At 40.2% G+C, this 22,023-nt stretch overlaps 1 protein-coding gene across 1 annotated transcript; it reads left to right on the top strand.

The window, feature by feature from the left end:
- The first annotated feature begins 1,498 nt into the window (after positions 1-1,498).
- Positions 1,499-6,847, top strand: LOC106611397 (uncharacterized). The gene is made up of 4 exons (XM_014211567.3): positions 1,499-1,520; positions 1,661-1,747; positions 2,760-2,877; positions 5,900-6,847. The coding sequence occupies exons 3-4, from the start codon at positions 2,774-2,776 to the stop codon at positions 6,495-6,497; spliced, it is 702 nt and encodes a 233-aa protein (XP_014067042.1). The 5' UTR covers positions 1,499-1,520; positions 1,661-1,747; positions 2,760-2,773; the 3' UTR covers positions 6,498-6,847.
- The last annotated feature ends 15,176 nt before the right edge of the window (positions 6,848-22,023 follow it).

The following is a 22,023-nucleotide window of genomic DNA, read 5'->3' as shown; positions in this document are numbered from 1 at the left end:
CATGTTGGGAGCAGCACAGTGTTAACAGTTAGTGACTGTGTGCATTGAGTGCTGTGTATCCTCCCTTGTGGTTTTTCAATGTGGCTTGATGTTACTTGGCAAACATTTCTAGGAACTATTGTGAATTTCTTTTTGAATGAGGTCATTTTAATTCTGTAGAACACGGATGAAGGCGGGTCTCAAGTAAACAGAGTACATGTCCTGTTATCTAGTGCAGTAATCCTTTGGAACCGTCATAAACCTCTCAAGCTGCACTATATATTTCACTCCCATCTTTAATGTTTCTAGTACTGTTTCCCCCTTGTTGGTGCTGTTGGAATGATGTATTTGTATTCATGTATATTTACAGAGGACCTTCATGTAAAATAAGTTATAAAACATTCTTGTGTTATCCTCATTGATTTAAATGCAGTGTATCACTTGTCCACCAACTCGGTGGCCTTATGGTTCGTGTCCACCCTGAGATTGGAAGGTTGGGAGTTTGATTCCTGGCCAAGTCAAACAATAAACTGTAAAAATGGGAGCCAATGCTTCTCTGCTTGGCACCCAGTATTAAGGATATCAGTGGAGGCTGCTGAGGGGAGGACGGCTCATAATAATGGCCAGAACGGAGCAAATGGAATGGCATCAAACACATGGAAACCATGGAAACCATGTATTTGATTCCATTCAGCTCCAGCCATTACCACAAGCTCGTCCTCCCCAATTAAGGTGCCACCATCCTCCTGTGAAAGAGATGGATTGGGGGTAAGGCCCTGAGATAGACTACTGTCCTGTCTAGTACATCAAGCAGAAACCAGGCTACTTACTTAACAACTTGTTTTTCTGAATTGTGTTTTTAAATGGTCAAATAAATCAAATCCCCCAAAAGTTGGTTGGTGGATGCCAATGGAATGTTAAAAATATATATATGTAAACCACAGCATGCCCGGCAGCAGTGCCATTCAATTATTTACACACACTGTTAAAACAAAATGTTGTGAAACCCCAAAACTGGTGGCAGGGGTCTTCCTTGTCCTGCCTATTTTCAGATAAAAAGCTTGTAATTCAATAAGATTGCTTATCTTACTGTTTATCAAGTGGTATCCTGACAGATTAAAAGGGGAATGAATGAGTAGAAAAAAAAAATTCACAAGCGTTTCTCTGTTCTTGCCATAATATGGACTTGGTCTTTTACCAAATATTTTGTATACCACCCCTACCTTGTCACAGCACAACTGATTGGCTCAAACGCATTAAGAAGGAAATACATTCCACAAATGATCTTTTAACAAGGCACACCTGTCCAAACTTTTGACTGGTATTGTATTTAAAAGAAAATGTATTGACAATAATAACTGTCTATTTACTGTATAGCTATTGCATCACCTGTCTCTCCCTCTGCCCTCCCTGGATAAATATGGCAATGATACCAGCAGCTTCTGTCCCTCCCTCTGCCCTCCCTTCCCCTGGATAAATATTAACATATAAAACCACTATAAAGCGCTGCTCACATGGACACAGCAACAACCCTTCAACAGGTACCTGGTGAATTAGTATCTTCTCTCTGAACGACTTGTGATGACTGTTGTTCTGCTGGTTTAAATAATGAACATGTCTAAGTTTGTTTTAGATGTTATCCATAACTTGAGTTAACCTTCATCTGTTTTGTCTTGGATAGGAGACATCAGCCAGCCATCTGCAATCTAGAGGACATCAGCCAGCCATCTACAATCTAGAGGACATAAGCCAGCCTTCTACGATCTCTGTAAGTGTATTCTACTTTACTTATATCTAATGTTATCTTTACTGATCATCAAAATTGTTGATGTTGTTTTATTAGGACTTTATAGCCCATCTTGTGCTGGGATTTCCAAGACTCCATACAAAGGAAAAGTGTACACTGAATTTACATCAACATTTCACCCTCAGAACAGCCTCAATTCGTCAGGGCATGGACTCTACAAGGTGGCAAAAGCGTTCCACAGTGATGCTGGCCCATGTTGACTCCAATGCTCCCCACAGTTGTGTCAAGTTGGCTGGATGTCCTTTGGGTCGTGGACCATTCTTGATAGACACAGGAAACTGTTGAGTGTGAAAAACCCAGCAGTGTTGAAGTTCTTGACACACTCAAACCTGTTCGCCTGGCACCTACTACCATTTAAAAGCACTTCACCATCTGAGTGGCACACATACACAATCCATGTCTCAATTGTCTCCAGGTTTAAAAAACCTTCCTTAACCTGTCTCCTCCCCATCATCTACACTGACTGAAGTGGATTTAACAGGTGACAACAATTAAGGGATCATAGCTTTCACCTGGATTCACCTGTTCAGTCTATGGTCAGTCTATGGTCAGTCTATGGTCAGTCTATGGTCAGTCTATGGTCAGTCTATGTGATGGAAGGAGTAGGTGTTCATAATGTTTTGTATTGTCAGTGTATATATATATATATATAGTGTAGTTCTGATGTGTGTGTATATATAGTGTGTTCCTGTGTGTTTCAGCTGTGTGTATATATAGTGTGTTCCTGTGTGTTTCAGCAGTGTGTATATAGTGTGTTCCTGTGTGTTTCAGCTGTGTGTATATATAGTGTGTTCCTGTGTTTCAGCTGTGTGTATATATAGTGTGTTCCTGTGTGTTTCAGCTGTGTGTATATAGTGTGTTCCTGTGTGTTTCAGCTGTGTGTATATAGTGTGTTTCAGCTGTGTGTGTATATATAGTGTGTTCCTGTGTGTTTCAGATGTCAGTATATATAGTGTGTTCCTGTATGTTTCAGCTGTGTGTGTAGCTATGAGGAGAGTTGTCCTTCTCTTTCTGCTGTCTCTCTGGCCTGGAGGCAAGGTGGATGCTATCAATGCAGATGTCTTGGCTCATGTGGTACAAGAGATGAGAAGGTGGGTGTTTCTCTGTTCATTCATAATCTAAATACTCCTAAATGTCGGTTAGACAGAATCATTAGGCATTATTTGAAACATTTCATTTTTGGGGGATACATGTATGAATAATGATGGGTAACTTTCCCACTCATCGTTATTCACGATTCATTCAGGACTATCCTTAATCATGGTAGCATCCACATTAATGTAGAAGTGTTTAGAAACATATTCCATTAATTTCTATTGGGCACAAAATAATCTGAAACACAACCAAAACAAACAGGAAATGCATCCAACAAGTTTGAAAAGTCACAAGCTTGATGTAGTCATTGCGTGCCAGGAACATGGAACTAAATACTTTACTTTTGACTACTTTAATACACATAAGTGAATTTGTCCCAATAATTTTAGGGGACTATGTACAAAAAGTGCAGCAATTTCTAAATGGTTAACCCGATATGGATGAAAATATCCTCAAATTAAAGCTGACAGTCTGCACTTTAACCTCATAGTTGGTCATTGTATCATTTCAAATCCAAAGTTCTGGAGTACAGAGCCAAAACAACATTGTGTCAATGTCCCAATAATTACAGAGGGCACTATCTCAGACCTCTCTTAACTTTGTCCATGAGTTGGTGGGGATAAATTATGCATAAGTAAAAGTGCACATATTCATATATTCAAATAGTTTGGAGTGTCCTCCTCCTGTCTGTTTCTAATGTTTCAGAAAGAACCCGTGTTTCTGATCCTCTGTGTTCTGTCTCTTCTGTCTCCTGTGTGTTTGTAATGTTTCTGATCCTCTGTGTTCTGTCTCTTCTGTCTCCTGTGTGTTTGTAATGTTTCTGATCCTCTGTGTTCTGTCTCTTCTGTCTCCTGTCTGTTTGTAATGTTTCTGATCCTCTGTGTTCTGTCTCTTCTGTCTCCTGTGTGTTTGTAATGTTTCTGATCCTCTGTGTTCTGTCTCTTCTGTCTCCTGTGTGTTTGTAATGTTTCTGATCCTCTGTGTTCTGTCTCTTCTGTCTCCTGTGTGTTTGTAATGTTTCTGATCCTCTGTGTTCTGTCTCTTCTGTCTCCTGTCTGTTTGTAATGTTTCTGATCCTCTGTGTTCTGTCTCTTCTGTCTCCTGTGTGTTTGTAATGTTTCTGATCCTCTGTGTTCTGTCTCTTCTGTCTCCTGTCTGTTTGTAATGTTTCTGATCCTCTGTGTTCTGTCTCTTCTGTCTGTTTGTAATGTTTCTGATCCTCTGTGTTCTGTCTCTTCTGTCTCCTGTATGTTTGTAATGTTTCTGATCCTCTGTGTTCTGTCTCCTGTGTGTTTGTAATGTTTCTGATCCTCTGTGTTCTGTCTCTTCTGTCTCCTGTATGTTTGTAATGTTTCTGATCCTCTGTGTTCTGTCTCTTCTGTCTCCTGTCTGTTTGTAATGTTTCTGATCCTCTGTGTTCTGTCTCTTCTGTCTCCTGTCTGTTTGTAATGTTTCTGATCCTCTGTGTTCTGTCTCTTCTGTCTCCTGTCTGTTTGTAATGTTTCTGATCCTCTGTGTTCTGTCTCTTCTGTCCTGTTTGTAATGTTTCTGATCCTCTGTGTTCTGTCTCTTCTGTCTCCTGTCTGTTTGTAATGTTTCTGATCCTCTGTGTTCTGTCTCCTGTGTGTTTGTAATGTTTCTGATCCTCTGTGTTCTGTCTCTTCTGTCTCCTGTGTGTTTGTAATGTTTCTGATCCTCTGTGTTCTGTCTCTTCTGTCTCCTGTCTGTTTGTAATGTTTCTGATCCTCTGTGTTCTGTCTCTTCTGTCTCCTGTGTGTTTGTAATGTTTCTGATCCTCTGTGTTCTGTCTCTTCTGTCTCCTGTGTGTTTGTAATGTTTCTGATCCTCTGTGTTCTGTCTCTTCTGTCTCCTGTGTGTTTGTAATGTTTCTGATCCTCTGTGTTCTGTCTCTTCTGTCTCCTGTGTGTTTGTAATGTTTCTGATCCTCTGTGTTCTGTCTCTTCTGTCTCCTGTGTGTTTGTAATGTTTCTGATCCTCTGTGTTCTGTCTCTTCTGTCTCCTGTGTGTTTGTAATGTTTCTGATCCTCTGTGTTCTGTCTCTTCTGTCTCCTGTGTGTTTGTAATGTTTCTGATCCTCTGTGTTCTGTCTCTTCTGTCTCCTGTGTGTTTGTAATGTTTCTGATCCTCTGTGTTCTGTCTCTTCTGTCTCCTGTGTGTTTGTAATGTTTCTGATCCTCTGTGTTCTGTCTCTTCTGTCTGTTTGTAATGTTTCTGATCCTCTGTGTTCTGTCTCCTGTGTGTTTGTAATGTTTCTGATCCTCTGTGTTCTGTCTCTTCTGTCTCCTGTGTGTTTGTAATGTTTCTGATCCTCTGTGTTCTGTCTCTTCTGTCTCCTGTGTGTTTGTAATGTTTCTGATCCTCTGTGTTCTGTCTCTTCTGTCTCCTGTGTGTTTGTAATGTTTCTGATCCTCTGTGTTCTGTCTCTTCTGTCTCCTGTGTGTTTGTAATGTTTCTGATCCTCTGTGTTCTGTCTCTTCTGTCTCCTGTCTGTTTGTAATGTTTCTGATCCTCTGTGTTCTGTCTCTTCTGTCTCCTGTGTGTTTGTAATGTTTCTGATCCTCTGTGTTCTGTCTCTTCTGTCTCCTGTGTGTTTGTAATGTTTCTGATCCTCTGTGTTCTGTCTCTTCTGTCTCCTGTGTGTTTGTAATGTTTCTGATCCTCTGTGTTCTGTCTCTTCTGTCTCCTGTGTGTTTGTAATGTTTCTGATCCTCTGTGTTCTGTCTCTTCTGTCTCCTGTGTGTTTGTAATGTTTCTGATCCTCTGTGTTCTGTCTCTTCTGTCTCCTGTGTGTTTGTAATGTTTCTGATCCTCTGTGTTCTGTCTCTTCTGTCTCCTGTGTGTTTGTAATGTTTCTGATCCTCTGTGTTCTGTCTCTTCTGTCTCCTGTCTGTTTGTAATGTTTCTGATCCTCTGTGTTCTGTCTCTTCTGTCTCCTGTGTGTTTGTAATGTTTCTGATCCTCTGTGTTCTGTCTCTTCTGTCTCCTGTTGTTGTTCAGGTACGGCCTGGAGAACCACCAGTATGCCATGGCTGTCTTACTCACCCAACAGCAGTGCACCCAAAATGGAGCGATCTTTGATGTAGGCGTGCAACCTCAGGTTGTCCAGAACACACTTCAGCATTATAGTGTCTACATAGGAGACCGGCTCATCGCAGCCATACCTGACACCTTCCATGCTGAGTACCTTCTCTTGGGGCATGATAAAACCAACCCCAGCAAAATGCAGACTCTGTTAACAGCAGCAAAGCCAAATGACTGCATCGTCTTCTTCTCCACCTACTCTCCCTGCCTGGAGAGATGCAACTTCCCTGATGGAGCAACCAGCATTCTCCCCTTCATGACCGTCTTCAACGGCTGGAACGCCAACCGGAAGGCCTTTGTCTTCTCCTCGGTTTGGGACCCTACAAATTACCATCCAGAAGTGACCAAACCGACTAAGCAGCAGGTGTTTGACTCCTTCAGGAGAATAGATGGATACCTCCCTTTATATCGCTGTGTCAGATTCAAGGAAAACAATAAATGGGTCAACAGATGTTACCGTTGTATCACTGCCAACACAAATGCTGAGACCAATGACTGTCTGTATGGATACTAATAGTGTACACTGTCTGTATGGATACTAATAGTATACACTGTCTGTATGGATACTAATAGTGTACACTGTCTGTATGGATACTAATAGTATACACTGTCTGTATGGATACTAATAGTGTACACTGTCGGTATGGATACTAATAGTGTACACTGTCTGTATGTTGGAAATATAGAACTGTATATTTTCTTTCTTTCCCTCTCTCTGTCCATCTCTCTCTCTGTCCATCCCTCTCTCTCTGTCCATCTCTCTCTCTGTCCATCTCTCTCTGTCCATCCCCCTCTCTCTGTCCATCTCTCTCTCTGTCCATCTCTCTCTCTACACAGTTCATTAAAGTTCACCATAGCGCAACACTACTGTCTCCATCATTACTGTTGGTATTTCTGTCTTTATTAGGTTTTATTACACTGACATTAACACTGCATTACAGAAAGACCATGGCCTTCCTGTTCCCCTGCATCTTCTGAGAACAAAAAGGTTGAACATTAAGTACTATAACAGTCTTGTAAATGTTGTTGAAAACACTTTATATATGGTGAGGCTGATGGAATTAAGATTTGGACCCACGGAAACAAACACATGACATTATGACAATAACCAAAGGAGATATCAACACACATGTAGCTGTGTAATATATAGTCCTTATAACTATTCATATTTTCCTAACTATATTTATATGGTTGATTCTGTATCTAAAGACTGTCTACAGACTCTATATAGTTATATAAGATCACATTCTGTCAGTTCAGGGACTTTAACCCTTGTCCTGGAGTGAATAGGTATTGCAGGGTTTAGTTCCAACCAAGCACCAGACCTGACTTCACTAATCATCTCACACGTTGTTCTATAGAGAAACTGGTAGCAGGAGTCCACCTTCTGGAAGACAAGTTGATGATGAGGGAGACGAGAGCTGGACAAAAAATATCAAACTGTCAAAATGTGTGACGTCTGCTTTATTTAATTTTCAGAAGATAATATTTTGTGTGTTATCTTTCTTCATGGCCAACATGGCAGGTTGATTCGTTAACTCTTTACTTGAAGGGGGTACATAAGTCATTCATAAGTTATCTGGGCTTCTGAGTGGCACTGTTGTCTAATGCACATTTCAGTGTAAGAGGGGTCACTACAGTCCCTGGTTCACATCCAGGCTGCATCACATCTGGCTGTGATTGACAGTACCATAGGGCGATACGCAATTGGTCCAGGTAGTTAGAAATTGTAAATAATTATTTATTCTTAACTGAATTGCCTAGTAAATATATATATATTTGAAGTGTTGTGGTTGCAGGTTCACCTGCCTCATCTAAAGCCAGTTGTTTTGGGGTGTTGCTATAGGCCACCAAGTGCTAACAGTCAGTATCTAAATAATGTGTGTGAAACGCTTGATAGCGTACGTGATGTAAACAGAGAGGTCTACTTTATTGGGGACTTGAATATTGACTGGTTTTGATCAAGCTGTCCACTCAAGAGGAAGCTTCTCACTGTAGCCAGTGCCTGTAATCTGGTTCAGGTTATTATTTAACCTACAAGGGTGTTTACAAACACTACAGGAACAAGATAATCCACATGTATCGATCACATTTTTACTAATACTGTAGAACATTGTTCTAAAGCTGTATCCACACCCATTGGATGCAGTGATCACAATATAGTGTCTATATCCAGGAAAGCCACAGTTCCAACATCTGGGTATAAAATAGTGTTTAAGAGGTCATACAAAAGATCCATGAACATTCACCAGCACCGTTCACAGAGAGCAGGGGAAGAAAGGGATAGAGAAGAGATGGAGGAGAGGATGAGATGTCTTGTCTTCTGTCTCCAAGGTTTGGCTGTTTACCTTTCAGCCTACACAGCGTGAGATGATCTGGGTAATCCTACTGATAGCACGTGCTTCAGTGTGTCCTGGGAAAGTCACTGTGAATTTATCTTTCATCTAACGCCTGTTTTTTTGTTATTTTCAATACACACAAAGGTGAATCTCTCTCACACACACACAAACACACACACACACACACACACACACACACACACACACACACACACACACACACACACACACACACACACACACACACACACACACACACACACACACACACACACACACACACACACACACACACACACGAGAGAGAGGCTGTTCAGTGGCAGTGTGGTGCTGACCATGCTAGAGGTGGCCTTTAGGGTGGAGTAATTTCTCAGGGTAAAACTCTCTCTCAGTAGCAAAACACAGACATTACCTTCAGAGGTGGTTGATCAGAGGACTCATCACATACTGGAGGGATTCTATTCCGAAAGTGTGTCACGACTTCCGCTGAAGTTAGTTCCCCTCCTTGTTCGGGCGGCGTTCGGCAGTCTGCGTCGCCGGTCTTCTAGCCATCATCAATCCACTTTTCATTTTCCATTGGTTTTGTCTTGTCATCCCACACACCTGGTTTCAATTCCATCATTACATGTTGTTTATTTGACCCTCTGTTCCCCCCGATGTCTTTGTCTGGAATTGTTTATTGTAAGTGCATGTGCACGTTTATCTGGTGTGCGACAGGAGAGACTGTTTTAACAGAGCCCTGAGAGACCAGCAGGAGGAGACTGTTTTAATAGAGCTGTGACAGACCAGCAGGAGGAGACTGTTTTAACAGAGCTCTGAGAGACCAGCAGGAGGAGACTGTTTTAACAGAGCTCTGAGAGACCAGCAGGAGGAGACTGTTTTAACAGAGCCCTGAGAGACCAGCAGGAGGAGACTGTTTTAACAGAGCTCTGACAGACCAGCAGGAGGAGACTGTTTTAACAGAGCCCTGAGAGACCAGCAGGAGGAGACTGTTTTAACAGAGCTCTGAGAGACCAGCAGGAGGAGACTGTTTTAACAGAGCTCTGAGAGACCAGCAGGAGGAGACTGTTTTAACAGAGCTCTGAGAGACCAGCAGGAGGAGACTGTTTTAACAGAGCTCTGAGAGACCAGCAGGAGGAGACTGTTTTAACAGAGCTCTGAGAGACCAGCAGGAGGAGACTGTTTTAACAGAGCTCTGAGAGACCAGCAGGAGGAGATTGTTTTAACAGAGCCCTGAGAGACCAGCAGGAGGAGACTGTTTTAACAGAGCTCTGAGAGACCAGCAGGAGGAGACTGTTTTAAGAGAGCCCTGAGAGACCAGCAGGAGGAGACTGTTTTAACAGAGCTCTTAGAGACCAGCAGGAGGAGACTGTTTTAACAGAGCCCTGAAAGACCAGCAGGAGGAGACTGTTTTAACAGAGCTCTGAGAGACCAGCAGGAGGAGACTGTTTTAACAGAGCTCTGAGAGACAAGCAGGAGGAGACTGTTTTAACATTTTTTATATAATAATATAATAATTTATATTTTAGATTCTTCAAATTAGCCACTCTTTGCCTTGATAACAGCTTTGCACACTCTTGGCATTCTCTCAACCATCTTCACCTGGAATGCTTTTCCAGTACTCTTGAAGGAGTTCCTTCATATGCTGCGCACTTGTTGGCTGCTTTTCCTTCACTCTGCGGTCCAACTCATCCCAAACAATCTCAATTGGGTTGAGGTTGGGTGATTGTGGAGGCCAGGTCATCTGATGCAGCACTCCATCACTCTCCTTCTTGGTCCCCCCAAAAAAGCCCTTACACAGCCTTGAGTTGTGTTGGGTCATTGTCCTGTTGAAAAACAAATGATATTCCCACTAAGCTCAAACCAGGTGGCATGGCTTATCACTGCAGATTGCTGTGGTAACCATGCTGGTTAAGTGTCCCTTGAATTCTAAATAAAATCACAGACAGTGTCACCAGCAAAGCACCCCCACACCATCACACCTCCTCCTCCATGCTTCACGGTGGGAACCACACATGCAGAGATTATCTGTTCACCTTCTCTGTGTCTCACAAAGACACAGCGGTTGGAACCAAAAATCTCAGTCTTTTACTCATCCAGATTTCCACCGGTTTAACCTCTATGGGACCGGCGGGACGAATTCGTCCCACCTACGTAACAGCCACTGCCAGCCTGTGGCGCGATTTTCAAAACCTTAAAAATCCTATTACTTCAATTTCTCAAACATATGACTATTTTACAGCCATTTAAAGATAAGACTCTCGTTAATCTAACCACACTGTCCGATTTCAAAAAGGCTTTACAACGAAAGCAAAACATTAGATTATGTCAGCAGAGTACCAAGCCAGAAATAATCAGACACCCATTTTTCAAGCCAGCATATAATGTCACCAAAACCCAGAAGACAGCTAAATGCAGCACTCACCTTTGATGATCTTCATCAGATGACAAGCCTAGGACATTATGTTATACAATACATGCATGTTTTGTTCAATCAAGTTCATATTTATATCAAAAACCAGCTTTTTACATTAGCATGTGACGTTCAGAACTAGCATACCCCCCGCAAACTTCCGGGGAATTCGCTAACATTTTACTAAATTACTCACGATAAACGTTCACAAAAAGCATAACAATTATTTTAAGAATTATAGATACAGACCTCCTCTATGCACTCGATATGTCCGATTTTAAAATAGCTTTTTGGTGAAAGCACATTTTGCAATATTCTAAGTACATAGCCCAGGCATCACGGGCTCGCTATTTAGACACCCGGCAAGTTTAGCACTCACCATAATCATATTTACTATTATAAAAATGTCATTACCTTTTGTTGTCTTCGTCAGAATACACACCCAGGACAGCTACTTCAATAACAAATGTTGGTTTGGTCCAAAATAATCCATCGTTATATCCGAATAGCGGCGTTTTGTTCGTGCGTTCCAGACACTATCCGAAATAGTAAAGAAGTGTCGCGCGCTTGGCGCAATTCCTGACAATAAAATTCAAAGTATTCCATTACCGTACGTCGAAGCATGTCAACCGCTGTTTAAAATCAATTTTTACGTCATTTTTCTCGTAGAAAAGCGATAATATTCCGACAGGGAATCTCCTTTTCGGCAAACAGAGGAAAAAATCCCAAAGGCGGGGGCGGTCGGGGTCACGCGCATAAGCTAGTGTCTCTTGATGGGCCACTTGAGAAAGGCGATAATGTGTTTCAGCCTGGGGCTGGAATGACGACATTCTGTTTTTTCCCGGGCTCTGAGAGCCTATGGAAGACGTGGGAAGTGTCACGTTAGAGCAGAGATCCTTAGTAAATGATAGAGATGGAAAACAAGTTCAACAAATGGTCAGACAGGCCACTTCCTGTAAAGGAATCTCTCAGGTTTTGACCTGCCATTTGAGTTCTGTTATACTCACAGACACCATTCAAACAGTTTTAGAAAATTTAGGGTGTTTTCTATCCATATGTAATAAGTATATGCATATTCTAGTTACTGAGTAGGAGTGGTAACCAGATTAAATCGGGTATGTTTTTTATCCAGCCGTGTCAATGCTGCCCCCTAGCCCTAACAGGTTAACCTCTTGGGGCTAGGTGGGACGCTAGCGTGCCACCCGTGGTGCACTCCATCAACAGCAGGTGCATTTCAAGAGCGGCAAATTTGAATCCAAATAAATGTCAAAATTCAAATTTTTCAAAAATACAACTATTTTACACCATTTGAAAGATAAACATCTCCTTAATCTAACCACGTTTTACGATTTCAAAAAGGTTTTACGGCGAAAGCATAAATTTAGAGTATGTTAGGACAGTACATTTACAAGAGTTGTGTGTAATGTTTTGTCAAGTCAAAGACAGGGTCACCAAAACCATAAAACCAGCTAAAATGATGCACTAACCTTTTACAATCTCCATCAGATGACACTCCTAGGACATTATGTTAGACAATGCATGCATTTTTAGTTCTATCAAGTTCATATTTATATCCAAAAACAGCGTTTTACTATGGCATTGATGTTGAGGAAATCGTTTCCCTCCAATAACCGGCAGTCAGGTCAGCGTCACAAATTAAATAATTAAAATTAGAAAACATTGGTAAAATATTATATTGTCATTTAAAGAATTATAGATTTACATCTCTTGAACGCAATCAACTTGCCAGATTTAAAAATAACCTTACTGGGAAATCACACTTTGCAATAATCTGAGCACTGCGCCCAGAAAAATACGCGTTGCGATACAGACTAGACGTCATGTTGGGGAGATCTAAAATCGAAAATACTATGTAAATAATCCATTACCTTTGATTCTCTTCATCAGATGTCACTTCCAGGTATCACAGGTCCATAACGAATGTAGTTTTGTTCAAAAAAGCTCATCATTTATGTCCAAAAATCTCCTTCTTGTTAGCACATGATCTAAGCCAGCCGGACTTCTCGTCATGAACGAGGGGAAAAAATATATTTACGTTCGTTCAAACATGTCAAACGTTGTATAGCATAAATCATTAGGGCCTTTTTTAACCAGAACATGAATAATATTCAAGGTGGACGAATGCATACTCTTTTATAACGTATTGGAACGAGGGTACCCAACATGAACTCGCGCGCCAGGTGTCTAATGGGACATCATCGTTCCATGGCTCTTGTTCGGTCAGATCTCCCTCCAGAAGACTCAAAACACTTTGTAAAGGCTGGTGACATCTAGTGGAAGCAATAGGAAGTGCCAAAATATTCCTCAGCCCCTGTGTTTTTCAATGGGATAGGTTTAACCTCTTGGGGCTAGGTGGGACGCTAGCGTGCCACCCGTGGTGCACTCCATCAACAGCAGGTGCATTTCAAGAGCGGCAAATTTGAATCCAAATAAATGTCAAAATTCAAATTTTTCAAAAATACAACTATGTTACACCATTTGAAAGATAAACATCTCCTTAATCTAACCACGTTTTACGATTTCAAAAAGGTTTTACGGCGAAAGCATAAATTTAGAGTATGTTAGGACAGTACATTTACAAGAGTTGTGTGTAATGTTTTGTCAAGTCAAAGACAGGGTCACCAAAACCATAAAACCAGCTAAAATGATGCACTAACCTTTTACAATCTCCATCAGATGACACTCCTAGGACATTATGTTAGACAATGCATGCATTTTTAGTTCTATCAAGTTGATATTTATATACAAAAACAGCGTTTTACTATGGCATTGATGTTGAGGAAATCGTTTCCCTCCAATAACCGGCAGTCAAGTCAGCGTCACAAATTAAATAATTAAAATTAGAAAACATTGGTAAAATATTATATTGTCATTTAAAGAATTATAGATTTACATCTTTTGAACGCAATCAACTTGCCAGATTTAAAAATAACCTTACTGGGAAATCACACTTTGCAATAATCTGAGCACTGTGCCCAGAAAAATACGCGTTGCGATACAGACTAGACGTCATGTTGGGGAGATCTAAAATCGAAAATACTATGTAAATAATCCATTACCTTTGATTCTCTTCATCAGATGTCACTTCCAGGTATCACAGGTCCATAACGAATGTAGTTTTGTTCAAAAAAGCTCATCATTTATGTCCAAAAATCTCCGTCTCGTTAGCACATGATGTAAGCCAGCCGGACTTCTCGTCATGAACGAGGGGAAAAAATATATTTCCGTTCGTTCAAACATGTCAAACGTTGTATAGCATAAATCATTAGGGCCTTTTTTAACCAGAACATGAATAATATTCAAGGTGGACGAATGCATAGTCTTTTATAACGTATTGGAACGAGGGTACCCAACATGAAGTAGCGCGCCAGGTGTCTAATGGGACATCACCGTTCCATGGCTCTTGTTCGGTCAGATCTCCCTCCAGAAGACTCAAAACACTTTGTAAAGGCTGGTGACATCTAGTGGAAGCAATAGGAAGTGCCAAAATATTCCTAAACCCCTGTGTTTTTCAATGGGATAGGTTTAAAGTCAATACAACACATCAGGTATCCACTTCCTGTCAGAAAATGTCTCAGGGTTTTGCCTGCCAAATGAGTTCTGTTATACTCACAGACACCATTCAAACAGTTTTGGAAACTTTAGAGTGTTTTCTATCCATATATAATAAGTATATGCATATTCTAGTTACTGGGTAGGATTAGTAACCAGATTAAATCGGGTACATTTTTTTTATCCAGACGTGCAAATGCTGCCCCCTAGACCCAACAGGTTAAAGGTAATACAACACATCAGGTATCCACTTCCTGTCAGAAAATGTCTCAGGGTTTTGCCTGCTAAATGAGTTCTGTTATACTCACAGACACCATTCAAACAGTTTTAGAAACTTTAGAGTGTTTTCTATCCATATATAATAAGTATATGCATATTCTAGTTACTGGGTAGGATTAGTAACCAGATTAACCTCTTGGGGCAAGGTGGGACGCTAGCGTGCCACCCGTGGTGCACTCCATCAACAGCAGGTGCATTTCAAGAGCGGCAAATTTGAATCCAAATAAATGTCAAAATTCAAATTTTTCAAAAATACAACTATTTTACACCATTTGAAAGATAAACATCTCCTTAATCTAACCACGTTTTACGATTTCAAAAAGGTTTTACGGCGAAAGCATAAATTTAGAGTATGTTAGGACAGTACATTTACAAGAGTTGTGTGTAATGTTTTGTCAAGTCAAAGACAGGGTCACCAAAACCATAAAACCAGCTAAAATGATGCACTAACCTTTTACAATCTCCATCAGATGACACTCCTAGGACATTATGTTAGACAATGCATGCATTTTTAGTTCTATCAAGTTCATATTTATATCCAAAAACAGCGTTTTACTATGGCATTGATGTTGAGGAAATCGTTTCCCTCCAATAACCGGCAGTCAAGTCAGCGTCACAAATTAAATAATTAAAATTAGAAAACATTGGTAAAATATTATATTGTCATTTAAAGAATTATAGATTTACATCTCTTGAACGCAATCAACTTGCCAGATTTAAAAATAACCTTACTGGGAAATCACACTTTGCAATAATCTGAGCACTGCGCCCAGAAAAATACGCGTTGCGATACAGACTAGACGTCATGTTGGGGAGATCTAAAATCGAAAATACTATGTAAATAATCCATTACCTTTGATTCTCTTCATCAGATGTCACTTCCAGGTATCACAGGTCCATAACGAATGTAGTTTTGTTCAAAAAAGCTCATCATTTATGTCCAAAAATCTCCGTCTCGTTAGCACATGATGTAAGCCAGCCGGACTTCTCGTCATGAACGAGGGGAAAAAATATATTTCCGTTCGTTCAAACATGTCAAACGTTGTATAGCATAAATCATTAGGGCCTTTTTTAACCAGAACATGAATAATATTCAAGGTGGACGAATGCATACTCTTTTATAACGTATTGGAACGAGGGTACCCAACATGAACTCGCGCGCCAGGTGTCTAATGGGACATCATCGTTCCATGGCTCTTGTTCGGTCAGATCTCCCTCCAGAAGACTCAAAACACTTTGTAAAGGCTGGTGACATCTAGTGGAAGCAATAGGAAGTGCCAAAATATTCCTAAACCCCTGTGTTTTTCAATGGGATAGGTTTAAAGTCAATACAACACATCAGGTATCCACTTCCTGTCAGAAAATGTCTCAGGGTTTTGCCTGCCAATTGAGTTCTGTTATACTCACAGACACCATTCAAACAGTTTTAGAAACTTTAGAGTGTTTTCTATCCATATATAATAAGTATATGCATATTCTAGTTACTGGGTAGGATTAGTAACCAGATTAAATCGGGTACATTTTTTTTATCCAGACGTGCAAATGCTGCCCCCTAGACCCAACAGGTTAAATCGGGTAAAAAAATGTTATCCAGACGTGCAAATGCTGCCCCCTAGCCCTAACAGGTTAATGTCCATTGCTCGTGTTTCTTGACCCTCAGAAACCCCGTTATCATCCAGAAGGTGAGGTCAGTACATGCCCGTCAAAGCTGGGACCGAGAGACTGGAAAAACGAGTCTCTTTTTATTGGTATGTAACTGTTAGGAAAGTTGTATTGTCAATTTGTTTTTTATTTAAACACCACTTTCAATGTGTAAATGACACTGCAACCAAATTTCCTCATGGGGACAATAAAGTCAGTAAAACAGCTTCTATCTCAAGGCCATCAGACTGTTAAATAGCCATCACTAGCACATTAGAGGCTGCTGCCTATATACATAGACTTGAAATCACTGGCCACTTTAATAAATGGAACACTAGTCACTTTAATAAGGTTTGAATTTGTTGCATTACTCATCTCATATGTATATACTGTATTCTATTCTATTCTACTTTATCTTAGTCTATGCCGCTCTGACATTGCTCGTCCATATATTTATATATTCTAATACCATTCCTTTATCTTTTATCAGATCTATTGTGTTATATTCTTCTACATTCCTTTAACATTTCTGGCTCTGTCTCCATATCAAAGGAGACGCAGCCTTCTCTTTTTTATGTCCCGTTCCTTTGCTCTGTCAGGGGTGTCCAACGACTTATGCCTCTGTCTTTCAGTCCAATACCGATGTGCAGCTGCATCTGAGGAGTCAGTGTGGTGTATCAGTAATGGTTCTATGTTACAGTCAGTGGTGGCGACCCGTCATTCAGGGCCCCCACCTGTTTAGCATGTTATTTTAGCATTAATACGTGTCACATATCAGTTTGCAAACAATGTAAAAAAAATATATAATTATAATTAAGTTAATAAGCCTCCATACAAACATCGTCTCTCTTTTGCTTTCTTGAGTAAGGCAGCTCCAAAAAGCCCCTTGGGTGCTGCCATAGAGTTACCTTAGAAGTGCCCATTCAAGATTGGTCAAGGTCATTGGCCACAGATAAAATGACGTCAAATCACGTTAAATCTGCAGTAGCTTTGATTGGACTGATACCTTCCATACCTTCAAAATCTTAGCTAGCAGTCATCCTCATGAATCAAGTCGACAATCTAATGGCAAATCCTTTTTAATCCTTGTCATACGAAGAGAAACAATGAAGAGAAATTCTAGATAAAATGTATTGGTGCTCATCGGCCATTGGACATAAACATTACACAACAAGTTGTAAATCACAAATTCAACAATGAGTGGTTTGGAAGGAATCAGAGGCTAACTACAAGCATTGCAAAGCAATCACTAGCCTGCTATTCAGTGGAGTGGATGTGTGGTCCCAATTTTGGTTTTAAGGGTCTATTTTCCAAGCTGAAAACGAACATTTAATATTGGCCAAGCTTTCAATCCAGCATGATTTCTGCCTCGCTCAAAACAACTGTTATCTCGGAACTGGGAAATCTGACTTCAGTGAATTCAAGACAACTGGAAACCCTGGGAAAAATGAGCTCCGACTGGCAAAATACATTTTGAGCTGTCATCAAACTCAGAATTCTAAGTCGGGAACTCAGGCCTTTTCTAGAGCTACGACCTGAAGATCACTGATGTCATCATGATTTGACCTTGTTTTTTTCAGAGTTCCCAGTTGTCCTGAAAGCAGCATAAATCAAGAGAATGACAGACTTTGATTACAAAGTTTGATGACCAAAATTTCCCGCGAAGCACCGCAGCACCACCTTTCTGTTCAAGTGAGCACAGCACCACAAGGTGAGTCCAAAAGTGTCTTGTATGCTGCTGCATTAATGATGTAATATTCCAGAGAGATATGTATACTGTAGCTAAGAAAGTAATACTAAGTGTATGTTGTGTATTAAGCTCTCAGTTGCTCATGTGCCTCACCCTAATAATTTGGTCTATTTTTCCCTCTTAATTTTGCATACTTTCTGACTTGGAGGTGCATATTGGGTATTTTCCAGAACATGTGTGCTCATTTCAGAGGAGCCAGCAAGAATAGTGCACTCTATATGTGCTCTGGGTCATTAGACACCATTAGACATGCACCTGTCTGGGGAGTGGACATGACTGTTTATTTCTGTATCTGTGCTATGGCCTAATATTTACTGTTGCTGTGGTTACGCCCAGAGGTGGGACCAAGTCATTGTTTTACAAGTCACAAAGTAAGTCTCAAGTCTTAGCACTCAAATTCCAAGTCAAGTCTCAAGTCAAGACTGACACAAGTCCTAAACTTTGACTTTCGAGTCTTAAACAAGTCGTAATGTGCTCTTCACCAAATGTAATACCATTTCATTTTTTTTACAAAATCATGAATGCTTTTAAAAATATATATTTTTACTATTTTCCAAATGAACTTTATATTTCCATGGAAATACATGTGAAGCCATGAAAAAGACACATCAATATGACAGAAAAAAATACATATCTTAGTGCCCTCTCTCTCTCTCTCTCCAAGTATATTATATATATATATATATATATATATATATATATATATATATATATATATATATATATATATATATTATGTTATATTATATTATACTCTAGACACCTAAAACAATCCTGCCATTAAGTTACAGTCATTTATTAAGATCCGCCCCGTTTCTCAATTTTCAACTAAAATGACATACTCAAATCTAACTTCTTGTAGCTCAGGCCCTGAAACAAGGATATGCATATTCTTGGTACCATTTGAAAGGAAACACTTTGAAGTTTGTGGAAATGTTAAAGGAATGTAGAAGAATATAACACAATAGATCTGATACAAGATAATACAAAGAAAAAAAAAACGTTATTTTGTATTTTTTTGTACCATCATCTTTGAAATGCAAGATAAAGCCCATAATGTATTATTCCAGCAAGGGTGCAATTTAGCAGTGTATATGCAACGTTTTACACTGATCCAATGAACCATTGCATTTCTGTTCAAGATTTTGTATCTAGACTGCCCAAATGTGCCTAATTGGTTCATTAATAACTTTTCAAGTTCATAACTGTGCACTCTCCTCAAACAATAGCCTGGTATTATTTCACTGTAATAGCTACTGTAAATTGGACAGTGCAGCTAGATTAAGAAGAATTTAAGCTTTCTGCCAATATCAGATATGTCTATGTCCTGGGAAATGTTGTTATTTACAACCTCATGCTAATCGCATTAGTCTACGTTAGCTCAACCATCCCGTGGAAGGGACACTGATCCCGAAGAAGTTTTAAACTATACCGCAGTTTTTTTTACAAAAAATAAATGAAAATAAAACATATATATTATCACACAATACTACACTTTAATACCCCTTAACCTCTCTAGGGTCGGCGGGACGAAATCGTCCCACCTACGTAACAGCCAGTGGAATCCTGTGGCGCGTTATTCAAATACCTTAGAAATGCTATTACTTCAATTTCTCAAACATATGACTATTTTACACCATTTTAAAGACAAGACTCTCGTTAATCTAACCACACTGTCCGATTTCAAAAAGGCTTTACAACGAAAGCAAAACATTAGATTATGTCAGCAGAGTACCCAGCCAGAAATAATCAGACACCCATTTTTCAAGCTAGCATATAATGTCACATAAACCCAAATCACAGCTAAATGCAGCACTAACCTTTGATGATCTTCATCAGATGACACACCTAGGACATTATGTTATACAATACATGCATGTTTTGTTCAATCAAGTTCATATTTATATCAAAAACCAGCTTTTTACATTAGCATGTGACGTTCAGAACTAGCATATCCCCCCGCAAACGTCCTGTGAATTTACTAAACATTTACTAAATTACTCACGATAAACGTTCACAAAGAAGAATTATAGATACAGAACTCCTCTATGCACTCGATATGTCCGATTTTAAAATAGCTTTTCGGTGAAAGCACATTTTGCAATATTCTAAGTAGATAGCCTGGCATCACAGGGCTAGCTATTTAGACACCCAGCAAGTTTAGCACTCACCAATATCAGATTTACTATAAGAAAAATGTTATTACCTTTGGTGTTCTTCGTCAGAATGCACTCCCAGGACTGCTACTTCAATAACAAATGTTGGTTTGGTCCAAAATAATCCATAGTTATATCCAAATAGCGGTGTTTTGTTCGTGCGTTCAAGACACTATCCGAAAGGGTAAATAAGCGTTACGCGCACGACGCATTTCGTGTAAAAAAATTCTAAATATTCCATTACCGTACTTCGAAGCATGTCAACCGCTGTTTAAAATCAATTTTTATGCTATTTTTCTCGTAAAAAAGCGATAATATTCCGACCGGGAATCTGTGTTTAGGTTCAAAGACGATAGAAAATAAAAACATGGGGTCGACTCGTGCACGCGCCTCAGCCCATTGTCCTCTGATAGAGCACTTGCCAAAAGCGCTGTGTTTCAGCCAGGGGCTGCCTCGATATCATTCAGCTTTTTCCCGCCTTCTGAGAGCCTATGGGAGCCGTAGGAAGTGTCACGTTACAGCAAAGATCCTCAGTCTTCAATAAACAGAGTCAAGAAGCTCAAGGAATGGTCAGACAGGCCACTTCCTGTAAGGAATCTTCTCAGGTTTTTGCCTGCCATATGAGTTCTGTGATACTCACAGACACCATTCAAACAGTTTTAGAAACTTTAGGGTGTTTTCTATCCAAAGCCAATAATTATATGCATATTCTAGTTACTGGGCAGGAGTAGTAACCAGATTAAATCGGGTACGTTTTTTATCCGGCCGTGCAAATACTGCCCCCTATCCCCAACAGGTTAATTGTTAACATGTATAATTGTTTTGTTGTAGGAAAGACTGTTTTTAACTGTATTCATATAAAATAAGGCCTTTGCTCCTTGATCAGGATTCTCTCTGTGTGTAAACCCACAGACCTGACACCTCCCCCTGGAGCCTGGACACACACCCACAGACCTGACACCTCCCCCTGGAGCCTGGACACACACCCACAGACCTGACACCTCCCCCTGGAGCCTGGACACACACCCACAGACCTGACACCTCCCCCTGGAGCCTGGACACACACCCACAGACCTGACACCTCCCCCTGGAGCCTGGACACACACCCACAGACCTGACACCTCCCACTGGAGCCTGGACACACACCCACAGTGCCAGAGACAGAGAGAGACTGATATTTCATTGAAGGTGAATACAATTTTCCTTTTAAAACCCTTTTATTTTTCCTTCTAAAATGGATTTTAAAAATGTTAAAATTTTAAAATGGATTTTAAATGGATTTATTTTTCCTTCTAATACATAAGAGTCTTCTTGTTTCAATTATTAAAAAGTGCACTATACAATATTAAAAACTTGCCAGAATGTTATTTTTTTACTAAACATTTATATAAATCATACGTATTATTTCCCAATACTACACTTTAATATCCATTAAATGTTTACAGGTATAATTATTCTTTAATTCCTTTCATATATTTGTCTTAGAAAATTATGTTTTCAGCAAGTTTCTCTGCTTGTAACCAAACGCCCTGCCACACACCCACATGCTCACAGCCCGAGGAGGGTGACCAGTGAGCTGAGATAAGGCAGGGCTTTACCTAGCAAAGACTTATAGATGACCTGGAGCCAGTGGGTTTGGCGACGAATATGTAGCAAGGGCCAGCCAACAAGAACATACAGGTCGCAGTGGTGGGTGGTATAAGGGGCTTTGGTGACAAAACGGATGGCACTGTGATAGACTGCATACAATTTGCTGAGTAGAGTGTTGGAGGCTATTTTGTAAATGACTTCGCCGAAGTCAAGGATCAGTAGGATAGTCAGTTTTACGAGGGTATGTTTGGCAGCATGAGTGAAGGATGCTTTGTTGCGAAATAGGAAGCCGATTCTAG

This window comes from Salmo salar, chromosome 09 (assembly GCF_965601325.2).
Source record: "Salmo salar chromosome 09, fSalSal1, whole genome shotgun sequence".
NCBI classification, from domain to species: domain Eukaryota; kingdom Metazoa; phylum Chordata; class Actinopteri; order Salmoniformes; family Salmonidae; genus Salmo; species Salmo salar.
Note: the sequence above shows the minus strand (reverse complement) of the source record. Positions and strands in the feature narration are given on the sequence as shown.

Excerpts from the sequence above, each read along its gene's own strand:
- LOC106611397 (XM_014211567.3), top strand. The coding sequence starts at position 2,774 with ATGAGGAGAGTTGTCCTTCTCTTTCTGCTGTCTCTCTGGCCTGGAGGC. Across the intron at positions 2,878-5,899 it reads GTGGTACAAGAGATGAGAAG|GTACGGCCTGGAGAACCACC; the intron begins GTGGGTGTTTCT and ends GTTGTTGTTCAG.